The sequence below is a fragment of the Amia ocellicauda genome, chromosome 1, assembly GCF_036373705.1.
Source record: "Amia ocellicauda isolate fAmiCal2 chromosome 1, fAmiCal2.hap1, whole genome shotgun sequence".
Classification (NCBI taxonomy): domain Eukaryota; kingdom Metazoa; phylum Chordata; class Actinopteri; order Amiiformes; family Amiidae; genus Amia; species Amia ocellicauda.
In genome coordinates, this window is record NC_089850.1 from 62,410,282 (window position 1) to 62,422,494 (window position 12,213).

Sequence of the window (12,213 nt, forward strand, 5' to 3'; positions counted from 1 at the left end):
TTGTTTTCTCAAATTCAGTGAGTTACTGTAAAATAATCAAACTACAGTCAGCTCCTAGTACTAATAATAATAGTACACAACAGTAACCCAATAAGCTACACAGTCACTTAATAATAACACTAAACTATGTCCTGTAGTAGTAGTAATAATAATAACTGTGATAGAGAGGGAGAGACAGCGCCCCCTCACTCTACAGGCATATCAGGGGAACTGCAGCTAATTGGGACACTACTACTACTAATAATAATCATAGAAAGAATCATATTGTGTTACAGTAAATGCTCTGTGCAGTACTGTGGGATGCAGTCAGTACTTCAACTCTGACAGAGAGAGAGGAGGAAGAGTGAGGGAGGCGAGGCGAGGGAGGGAGGAGAACAATTGAAGGTGTGTCTTGAACCAGTAGAGGTGTGACGATAGAGAGAGAAAGAAATAGGAACAGAGAGACATGTTTAGGAATCTGACACTGCGAAGAAGGGAACTAACCAATGTCACAGCTAGAGACAGAGATCGAGCAATAGATGGATAGATAGAGAGAGAGATACACAGAGAGTCAGGGACAGACAGACGGACGGACAGCACAGCCTGCAAGTGTGACGATGTGATCGTTCTCCCAGTGGACAGCAGAGAGAGAAGGAACTGCACAGAGACAGAGAGAGAGAAAGAGCAACAGGTAAGTTTACATTTTGCAAATATCTGTGCACCTGCAGTTTTCAGTAAGTGTGTCAGTCCGTCTGTGTGTCAGTCAGTCATTCTGAGTGTCAGTCAGTGTGTCAGTTGGTCGGTGTATCACTCAGTCAGTCTCGTGTCTCTGGCATGCAGTCTGACTTGTTTATTTCCAGAATAACATGTAACTTCACGCATACACCCAGAGAAACTGGTCTGTGCACTGAGAAAAATAGAGAGAGATTAATACAGCACATTAACACTGACTGACTGGACACTACAGCACATTAACACTGACTGACTGGACACTACAGTACATTAACACTGACTGACTGACTGGACACTACAGCACATTAACACTGACTGACTGACTGGACACTACAGCACATTAACACTGACTGACTGACTGGACACTACAGCACATTAACACTGACTGACTGGACACTACAGCACATTAACACTGACTGACTGGACACTACAGCACATTAACACTGACTGACTGGACACTACAGCACATTAACACTGACTGACTGGACACTACAGCACATTAACACTGACTGACTGACTGGACACTACAGCACATTAACACTGACTGACTGACTGGACACTACAGTACATTAACACTGACTGACTGACTGGACACTACAGTACATTAACACTGACTGACTGGACACTACAGTACATTAACACTGACTGACTGGACACTACAGTACATTAACACTGACTGACTGGACACTACAGTACATTAACACTGACTGACAGTACAGAGACACAGAGAGGGAGAGAGATGTGTCAGTTGGTTTCTAACCCAGTTTCTCAGTCTTTGTGTCACTTGATCCAGTCCTGCTGTTAGTGAGACACACCCAGGATACACTATACTGTGTGTGTGTCTTGACAGTATCAGTGTCTGTGTCTTGTTATGTGAGCACTAACGAGCCTGTGAGTCGATGTGTCTCGCAGTAGCAGCACTGCTCACACCGAGCCTCTGTGCTGTAGTGTAATATACTGTACTGTACCAGTGTTAGTATAGTACTGTACTGTACATGCTGTAGTATACTATAGTGTAGTGTATGGAGTGTGCTGTATACTACTGCACTGAATATTTACACATTGACTAATAATAGCTCTGATTGTAATAGTACAGTATCATCAGTAATAGTAGACACAGTAGTAGCACTTAGAGTATCGTATCAAACATGCTTTCTGTGTCATTACAAAACATTACATTTGAAAGAATATCATTATTAATGAGTATGTGTTTATTATTTGAATAATCGTGGTCTCTGTCTGTCTGTCCACAGCAATGTCGTCGCTGACTGGGGCAGATTACCAGTGCGAGCCCAACCAGACGCTCTGCAGTGAGACCCTCTCACACACCTTACTCCCTCTCATTTAGTGCTGTTTATACATTGGTTATGGTTTACCTATTTATTTATTTATGTATTTATTAATTTATTTCTATGTTTATCAATCTGAAAACGCTCTGTGGCTCCCCCGGCGAAGGGCGGAATACAAATAAAAATTGATTGATTGATTTAATTAATTTACTCATTTAAGCCTGTTTAATTAACCTGTGCTGAATTCTGACATTGCCACTGAGTCCAGGGCTAAAATATTCCCCCTCTCTCGGTCCCTCTCTCTCCCTCTCTCCCCTTCTCTCACCCCAATTGCCCTCCTCTTTCTCACCTCATCCCTCTTTCTCCCTCCATTTTTCCAATAATCCTTCCCCCCCTCCCTTTATCCCTCCACCTCCTCCCCTCTCCCTCCTTCCACCTCTTCCCTGTCTCTTTCCCTTGATCTCCCTCTCCTCCTCTTCTCTCTCCCCCCGCCCATCTCTCTCTCAGACATCAGGGTGTATCAGCAGGAGATCATCATCGTGCCCATCCTCTTCCTCGCCTCCTTCCTCATCGTCTTCACCTTGCTGATGCTGCTGCGCTACTGTCCAGAGAAAGTGCAGCCAAAGGGGGAGGTGTCCCAGCGGGGAACACACAAGGAGCGGAACCGACACCGTGGACGGAGCCACCTGCAGGGAGTGGATGGTAAGAGTCCTAATAAAACTGTTACAGCAGTCAGTGTTAATGTGCTGTAGTGTCCAGTCAGTCAGTCAGTGTTAATGTACTGTAGTGTCCAGTCAGTCAGTCAGTGTTAATGTGCTGTAGTGTCCAGTCAGTCAGTGTTAATGTGCTGTAGTGTCCAGTCAGTCAGTGTTAATGTGCTGTAGTGTCCAGTCAGTCAGTCAGTGTTAATGTACTATAGTGTCCAGTCAGTCAGTGTTAATGTGCTGTAGTGTCCAGTCAGTCAGTGTTAATGTGCTGTAGTGTCCAGTCAATCAGTCAGTGTTAATGTGCTGTAGTGTCCAGTCAGTCAGTGTTAATGTGCTGTAGTGTCCAGTCAGTCAGTCAGTGTTAATGGGCTGTAGTGTCCAGTCAGTCAGTGTTAATGTACTGTAGTGTCCAGTCAGTCAGTCAGTGTTAATGGGCTGTAGTGTCCAGTCAGTCAGTGTATCAATGCAATACTAACCCCTCTCTCCCCCCCACAGCTCCCCCAGGCCTGGACCCCCTGGAGAACGAGTTCATCTCCCTGGACATGGTCCCCCGCGCCGCCTGCCTCGCTCCGCTGGCACCGAAGCCCCCCGCCCTCACCGCCTCTTCCACCTCCTCAACCGTCTCCACATCCTTCTCCCTCCCTCCGGCGCCGGTCAGGGAGCTGCCCCAGCAGTGCCTCCCAGAGTCCTTTGGGCAGATCACGCCCCTGCCCTCCTCCTTCTGCCTGAAGGCCGGCCGCGCCGTGTCTCTGTACCGCGCCCGCATGGACAACAGGGATGTGATCCTGAGGGTGCTGAGAGGTGAGGGACTGAGGGACATGATGCCCAGTTTAATGAGACAGGGGCAGTTCAATAAGACAGGGCAGATCAGTGAGACAGGGGCAGCGTAACAGGACAGGGGGAAGACCCGTGGAGGCGGGCTGTGCTGGAGACAAGGCTGCACCGTCACAGTCTGAGCAGGGGTGTCCGGTGGACCGTGCAGGGGCGAGGAGGAGCGGGGCAGGAGGAAGGGCAGCGGAGTGGTCAGGAGGGAGCTGACATGTGCATCACTCATGTGTGATATGTTATGAAATAGAGATGTTTTATGTTTTGCACACTGCAGTCCTCCAAGATGGCTGCCCGACCTCCCACTCAGACCAGTAGCTGGTGCTGTGTGTGTATACAGTTAGGTCCATAAATATTTGGACAATGTCAGTTGTCATCATTTTGGCTCTGTACGCCTCCACAATGGATTTGAAAGGAAACAATCAAGATGTGCTTTAAGTGTAGACTTTCATCTGTAATTTGAGGGCAGTTACATCCAAATTGGGTGAACGGTGTAGGAATTACACCCATTTTTATATTTGTTCCCCCCAGTTTTAGGGGTTCAAAAGTATTTGGACAAACTAACATAATCATTAATTAAATTGTGAGTTTCAATACTTGGTTCAAATCCTTTGCAGTCAATGACTGCCTGAAGTCTGAACCCATAGACATCACCAGATGCTGGGTTTCTTCCCTGGTGATGCTCTGCCAGGCCTGCACTGCAGCTGTCTTTAGTTCCTGCTTGTTCTTGGGGCGTTTAGAAATCAAAATAAACCATTCAGAGAGATCGCAAAAACATTAGGTGTGGCCAAATCAACTATTTGGTACATTCGTAAATAGAAAGAAAGCACTGGTGAGCTCAGGAACACCAAAAGGCCCAGAAGACCATGGACAACAACTGTGGTGGATGACAGAATAATTATTTATCTGGTGAAGAAACACCCCTTCACAACAGCTGGCCAGATCAAGAACACCCTCCAGGAGGCAGACGTATCTGTGACAAAGTCAACAATCAAGAGAAGACGTCACCAGAGTAAATACAGAGGGTTTACCGCAAGATGGAAACCATTGGTAAGCCCCAAAAACACGAAGACCAGATTAGAGTTTGCCAAAAAACATCTAAAGAACCCTGTACAGTTCTGGACCAACATCCTATGGACAGATGAGACAAATATCAACTTGTATCAGAATGATGGGAAGAGAAGAGTATGGAGAAGGAAGGAACTGCTCATGATCTGAAGCAGACCACCTCATCTGTGAAGCATGTTATGGCATGGACATGTATGGCTGCCAAGGGAACTGGTTCCCTTGTATTTATTGATGATGTGACTATTGACGAAAGCAGCAGGATGAATTCTGAAGTGTTCAGGGCTATATTATCTGCTCATTGGACGGCGCTTCACAGTGCAGATGGACAATGACCCGAAGCATACTGCGAAAGCAACCCAATACTTTTTTAAGGTGAAGAAGTGGAATGATCTGCAATGGCCAAGTCAATCACCTGACCTGAATCCAACTGAGCAGCATTTCACTTGCTGAAGGCAAAACTGAAGGCAAAACACCCCAAGAACCAGCAGGAACTAAAGACAGCTGCAGTGCAGGCCTGGCAGAGCATCACCAGGGAAGAAAACCAGCATCTGGTGATGTCTATGGGTTCAGACTTCAGGCAGTCATTGACTGCAAAGGATTTGAACCAAGTATTGAAACTCACAATTTAATTCATGATAATGTTAATTTGTCCAAATACTTTTGAATGACTAAAACTGGAGGGACCACATATAAAACTGGGTGTAATTCCTACACCGTTCACCCAATTTGGATGTAACTACCCTCACATTAAAGATGACAGTCACTTAAAGCACGTCTTGATTGTTTCTTTTCAAATCCATTGTGGAGGTGTACAGAGCCAAAATGATGACAATTGTGTCACTGTCCAAATATTTATGGACCTAACTGTATACACATATACACTGTATACACTTCCCAGAATGCAGTGGGACATAATGGCAAATACGATGGATGGGCTTGAATTGAGTGGACTGTCTCTCTCTCCTCCTCTCCTCATCTCTCCTTCCCCCCCACCACACTCCCTCCCTCTCTCCCAGGCTCGGCGAGCCCCTCGGAGTCGCATCAGTTCCTGGAGTTCGCCCGCTTCCTGGGGCGCCTGGGGCCCCACCCCCACCTAGTGGAGGTGCTGGGCGTGGTGTCGGTGCGCACGCCCCTCATCACCGTCACCGAGGAGCTGCAGCAGCGCGACCTGCTGGGCTACCTGTGGAGGCGCAGACAGGTATGCAGGGAGGAGAGGGCTGGGTTTGGACCCATGCTGCCTTGACAGTCGCAGGCTGGAGTGTGATGCTGAGGCATTCTGGGATATGTGCAATGCACTAGTTAGAGCTCATCTGGATACTGTGGACAGTTCTGGGCTCCACACTTCAAGAAAGATATCGCTGCTCTAGAGGCAGTTCAGAGGAGAGCAACCAGACTTATTCCAGGTCTGAAGGGAATGTCCTACTGAGAGACTGAGGACCTGAACCTTTTCACCCTGGAACAGAGGAGACTACGTGGGGACTTGATCCAAGTCTTCAAAATCATGAAAGGGATTGACCACATCAAACCAGAGGAGCTTTTCCAGATCAGCAGGGACACACGCACCCGGGACACAAATGGAAATTGGGCTTCAAGGCATTCAAGACAGACAACAGGAGACACTTCTTCACACAGAGAGGCGTCACAATCTGAACAAACTCCCCAGCGATGTGGCTTAAGAGACAATTTGGGAACATTCAAAAACAGACTGGATAGGATCCTTGATCACTTAGTTATTAATGGACACCAAACGAGCACGATGGGGCGAATGGCCTCCTCTCCATTGGACACTGTCTTATGTTCTTATGTAGTTTATTTGTTCTGAGCATTTGGGATAGATTGTATATATATTGACTTCTCTACAATGCTTATATTATGAATTAAATTACTACTAATAGTAATAATAAAATTTATTAATTTTCTGTGTTGCCAGGAAAACGTGAACCTCCAGCCACCACGTGACATCACTGAGAAACGAATCTTCATCATCGCCAGACAAGTGTGCTCTGCCCTGGTCAGTCAGTGTTAATGTGCTGTAGTGTCCAGTCAGTCAGTGTTAATGTGCTGTAGTGTCCAGTCAGTCAGTCAGTGTTAATGTGCTGTAGTGTCCAGTCAGTCAGTCAGTGTTAATGTACTGTAGTGTCCAGTCAGTCAGTGTTAATGGGCTGTAGTGTCCAGTCAGTCATTGTTAATGTGCTGTAGTGTCCAGTCAGTCAGTGTTAATGTACTGTAGTGTCCAGTCAGTGAGTCAGTGTTAATGTACTGTAGTGTCCAGTCAGTCAGTGTTAATATGCTGTAGTGTCCAGTCAGTCATTGTTAATGTGCTGTAGTGTCCAGTCAGTCAGTGTTAATGTGCTGTAGTGTCCAGTCAGTCAGTCAGTGTTAATGTGCTGTAGTGTCCAGTCAGTCAGTGTTAATGTGCTGTAGTGTCCAGTCAGTCAGTCAGTGTTAATGTACTGTAGTGTCCAGTCAGTCAGTGTTAATGTGCTGTAGTGTCCAGTCAGTCAGTCAGTCATTGTTAATGTACTGTAGTGTCCAGTCAGTCAGTCAGTCAGTTAATGTGCTGTAGTGTCCAGTCAGTCAGTGTTAATGTGCTGTAATGTCCAGTCAGTCAGTCAGTGTTAATGTGCTGTAGTGTCCAGTCAGTCAGTCAGTCAGTTAATGTGCTGTAGTGTCCAGTCAGTCAGTGTTAATGTGCTGTAGTGTCCAGTCAGTCATTGTTAATGTGCTGTAGTGTCCAGTCAGTCATTGTTAATGTGCTGTAGTGTCCAGTCAGTCAGTGTTAATGTACTGTAGTGTCCAGTCAGTCAGTCAGTGTTAATGTACTGTAGTGTCCAGTCAGTCAGTGTTAATATGCTGTAGTGTTCAGTCAGTCATTGTTAATGTGCTGTAGTGTCCAGTCAGTCAGTGTTAATGTGCTGTAGTGTCCAGTCAGTCAGTCAGTGTTAATGTGCTGTAGTGTCCAGTCAGTCAGTGTTAATGTGCTGTAGTGTCCAGTCAGTCAGTCAGTGTTAATGTACTGTAGTGTCCAGTCAGTCAGTGTTAATGTGCTGTAGTGTCCAGTCAGTCAGTCAGTCATTGTTAATGTGCTGTAGTGTCCAGTCAGTCAGTGTTAATGTGCTGTAGTGTCCAGTCAGTCAGTCAGTGTTAATGTACTGTAGTGTCCAGTCAGTCAGTGTTAATGTGCTGTAGTGTCCAGTCAGTCAGTCAGTGTTAATGTACTGTAGTGTCCAGTCAGTCAGTGTTAATGGGCTGTAGTGTCCAGTCAGTCATTGTTAATGTGCTGTAGTGTCCAGTCAGTCAGTGTTAATGTACTGTAGTGTCCAGTCAGTGAGTCAGTGTTAATGTACTGTAGTGTCCAGTCAGTCAGTGTTAATATGCTGTAGTGTCCAGTCAGTCATTGTTAATGTGCTGTAGTGTCCAGTCAGTCAGTGTTAATGTGCTGTAGTGTCCAGTCAGTCAGTCAGTGTTAATGTGCTGTAGTGTCCAGTCAGTCAGTGTTAATGTGCTGTAGTGTCCAGTCAGTCAGTCAGTGTTAATGTACTGTAGTGTCCAGTCAGTCAGTGTTAATGTGCTGTAGTGTCCAGTCAGTCAGTCAGTCATTGTTAATGTACTGTAGTGTCCAGTCAGTCAGTCAGTCAGTTAATGTGCTGTAGTGTCCAGTCAGTCAGTGTTAATGTGCTGTAATGTCCAGTCAGTCAGTCAGTGTTAATGTGCTGTAGTGTCCAGTCAGTCAGTCAGTCAGTTAATGTGCTGTAGTGTCCAGTCAGTCAGTGTTAATGTGCTGTAGTGTCCAGTCAGTCATTGTTAATGTGCTGTAGTGTCCAGTCAGTCATTGTTAATGTGCTGTAGTGTCCAGTCAGTCAGTGTTAATGTACTGTAGTGTCCAGTCAGTCAGTCAGTGTTAATGTACTGTAGTGTCCAGTCAGTCAGTGTTAATATGCTGTAGTGTTCAGTCAGTCATTGTTAATGTGCTGTAGTGTCCAGTCAGTCAGTGTTAATGTGCTGTAGTGTCCAGTCAGTCAGTCAGTGTTAATGTGCTGTAGTGTCCAGTCAGTCAGTGTTAATGTGCTGTAGTGTCCAGTCAGTCAGTCAGTGTTAATGTACTGTAGTGTCCAGTCAGTCAGTGTTAATGTGCTGTAGTGTCCAGTCAGTCAGTCAGTCATTGTTAATGTGCTGTAGTGTCCAGTCAGTCAGTGTTAATGTGCTGTAGTGTCCAGTCAGTCAGTCAGTGTTAATGTACTGTAGTGTCCAGTCAGTCAGTGTTAATATGCTGTAGTGTTCAGTGAGTCAGTCAGTGTTAATGTGCTGTAGTGTCCAGTCAGTCAGTCAGTCAGTGTTAATGTGCTGTAGTGTCCAGTCAGTCATTGTTAATGTGCTGTAGTGTCCAGTCAGTCAGTGTTAATGTGCTGTAGTGTCCAGTCAGTCAGTCAGTGTTAATGTGCTGTTGTGTCCAGTCAGTCAGTGTTAATGTGCTGTAGTGTCCAGTCAGTCAGTGTTAATGTACTGTAGTGTCCAGTCAGTCAGTCAGTGTTAATGTACTGTAGTGTCCAGTCAGTCAGTGTTAATGTGCTGTAGTGTCCAGTCAGTCAGTCAGTGTTAATGTGCTGTTGTGTCCAGTCAGTCAGTGTTAATGTGCTGTAGTGTCCAGTCAGTCAGTGTTAATGTACTGTAGTGTCCAGTCAGTCAGTCAGTGTTAATGTACTGTAGTGTCCAGTCAGTCAGTGTTAATGTGCTGTAGTGTCCAGTCAGTCATTGTTAATGTGCTGTAGTGTCCAGTCAGTCAGTGTTAATGTACTGTAGTGTCCAGTCAGTCAGTCAGTGTTAATGTACTGTAGTGTCCAGTCAGTCAGTGTTAATATGCTGTAGTGTCCAGTCAGTCAGTGTTAATGTGCTGTAGTGTCCAGTCAGTCAGTCAGTGTTAATGTGCTGTAGTGTCCAGTCAGTCAGTCAGTGTTAATGTGCTGTAGTGTCCAGTCAGTCAGTCAGTCAGTGTTAATGTGCTGTAGTGTCCAGTCAGTCAGTGTTAATGTGCTGTAGTGTCCAGTGAGTCAGTCAGTGTTAATGTGCTGTAGTGTTCAGTGAGTCAGTCAGTGTTAATGTGCTGTAGTGTCCAGTGAGTCAGTCAGTGTTAATGTGCTGTAGTGTTCAGTGAGTCAGTCCGCTCTCTCTCTCTCAGGAGTACCTTCACAACCAAGGCTGTCTGCATGGCAATGTGGCAGCGCGTAGTGTGCTGATTGGTGGAGACCTGACGGCCAAGCTGTGGGGATTGGGCACCTCCTTCCGGGCCCACATACGGGGCACCTTGCCAACAGGGGAGGAGGCAGGGCTGCAGAAGTGGCAGGCCCCTGAGCTATTGGCCAAGAAGCCCGCCACTTACAGCTGCGACGTGTGAGTGGGCTGTCCTTCAGGCACACACACGCACACTGTACTGTAGAGTCAATGTCATGCAGAATCAGACTGATATCAGTAATGTCTTGATCAATTGATGTTCTGATTGGTTGCAGTTGGTCGTTTGGGATCCTGCTGTTCGAGATGGTCACATTGGGTGAGTCCACCCCCGCTGGCGGTCATTGTTACATTGCAATGCTCTGCCTATTAAACACACGCACACCTGTCTCGCACAAAAAGATGAACAATGAATCCACCAGCAGCCATCTTTACTCCAACTGTCCCCATTCCTACAGATTGTGCAATGAGTCGAAATGGAACCAGTTTCCCAACATACTGACGAGCCACCATGAGAGATTACCCAGCACTGCATTAATTCACCCCATTGCTCCCCAGCAGGAGCCAGCCGTCCACACGATAGAAACTGGTCTCTCATTAGCAGGAATAGGCCTCTGTTTCATGCCAGAATGGAAGGAGTTTCCTATGCCATCATGGTACAACATGGGAAAATAGGAATCAATCATCAGCCATCTTGGCTCCAACGTCAATGGAGGAGTACGGGGCAGAAGCCCCAATGGGGTCCGTTTCCTCACAGGCACAACCACATAGACTCACAGGCACATAGATGCAGCAGAGCAGTATCTGGTTTTGTACCGTCTACAGCACATTCTCTCTCTCTCTGATGACTTGGACATCTGCCCGCTTGTGATAGAGTACAGTAATAAACGCGGTGTCTTGCGTTCTTGCATTGTCTACCCGCCACAATGGAACATTGACACACAAACACTGCACAACACTGTGACCCCTAACATCGGGTCACAGGCAGGAAGTACAGTGACCCTCTCTTTAATACATCTGGTGTGCGTCACACAGCAGCTCACGCTATTGGCTGGTCATACCAGCATCAAGGCAATAGCCAGTCCTCCACTGACAAAGTAAAATAACAAAAACAGTTTTATTCCATTATTGTGTGCAGTGTCATTCAACAGTGATGAGCCTGAGGGAGAGGCTGTAACTCATACCCACACTAGGTGGCAGTAGCGTGGTGGGCTGCTCGAATCCGGTTGCCCACACCCCTGTGTCAGCCAGCTTGAGAAGCTGCGCGTCTGCGTGACCCCATGACCCCATGACCCCGTGTGACAGCTGAGGTCACGGAGACGACCAGCTCAGACAGGTTAACCGCAGCCTCGGGGGAGTGCCTGCAGTCTGCAGTCAGTCTGTGGCTTTCTGGATTAACCTTCGCTCTCCCTCTCTCCCTCTCTCCCTCTCTCTATCCCTCCATCTCTCTCTGTCTCAGGTGAGGCTCCGTTCCCTGACATCTCAGTGTCAGAGCTGCTCCAGTACCTGCAGAGAGGGAAGACTGTGAAGAAACCAGCCTCCTGCAGTACCAACCTGTGAGTACACCACAGACTATTCAGCACTCACTGAGGGCACAACACCACAACCACAATACTGATCAAAATAACAACTACTACGACTGCTGCTACTACTATTAATCATCCTCCTCCTCATCCTCATCTCTCTCAGCTACTCGCTTATCAAGTCCTGTTGCCAGTGGCGGCAGCAGGACCGCATCTCGTTGGCTGATCTCCTGCGCAAGCTCCAGTCCGGAGAGAAGAGCGCCAACGACAAGACAGTGCTGCAGGCGGCCCAGCCAATCGACATTGAAAAGTACCTGCAGGAGGCGGGGTACGGGGCGTCCTACAACTACACAGTGTTCTGAGTGACAGCGGCGCGGACCAGTCAGGGCATCGGCAGCGCAGTCCGCCCCCCCGGCTCAGTCACCCAGCATGTGAACGGCTACTCCTGCAGGGTGGCATGAAGGGCACTCCTCTCCTGTGCATCTGTATAATACTCTGTATCGCCCGGTCTGTCTGTCTGCCACTCGGTGAATGTGTGGAACTTTATATCCTGTATGTTAGTTTATTCTTCACACGATGTCTGTTACTGAAGGACAGATCTGTGCGTGTGCCCGTTGTTTACACGGCACTCAGACGTACAGAGATACGCCCCTTGGTTCCAATTCTCTCGTAATGAAGGTTCGTTAATGGTTGGTAATTAATGAGTAATTGGACTGTGGAACCAACGTTTAATAATGTGATTAAACAAAACTTGAGTCTGTGTGAATGAGTCAGTGTGTGTATACTGTGTCACTGCGTGTTACACTGTCACGGGGGCATGGACAGGGACACAGATCACTGTGCTCCCGATTCTCGGATCCGCCA

General features: G+C 47.1%; 1 protein-coding gene across 3 annotated transcripts; it reads left to right on the forward strand.

Annotated features, from left to right (window-relative positions):
- Positions 1-383: 383 nt before the first annotated feature.
- On the forward strand, positions 384-12,111 carry styk1b (serine/threonine/tyrosine kinase 1b). 3 transcript variants are annotated; one of them, XM_066712415.1, is made up of 10 exons: positions 384-670; positions 1,965-2,021; positions 2,508-2,702; positions 3,203-3,508; positions 5,617-5,798; positions 6,531-6,611; positions 9,777-9,988; positions 10,105-10,145; positions 11,286-11,382; positions 11,516-12,111. In XM_066712415.1, exons 2-10 carry the CDS (start codon positions 1,967-1,969, stop codon positions 11,709-11,711), a joined length of 1,365 nt encoding a protein of 454 aa, XP_066568512.1. In that variant the 5' UTR covers positions 384-670; positions 1,965-1,966; the 3' UTR covers positions 11,712-12,111. The 3 variants fall into 3 exon arrangements, with proteins under 3 accessions (XP_066568512.1, XP_066568513.1, XP_066568514.1); XM_066712416.1 differs by lacking the exon at positions 384-670 and adding an exon at positions 1,548-1,602; XM_066712417.1 differs by lacking the exon at positions 384-670 and having other exon boundaries at positions 1,965-2,075.
- Positions 12,112-12,213: the final 102 nt, after the last annotated feature.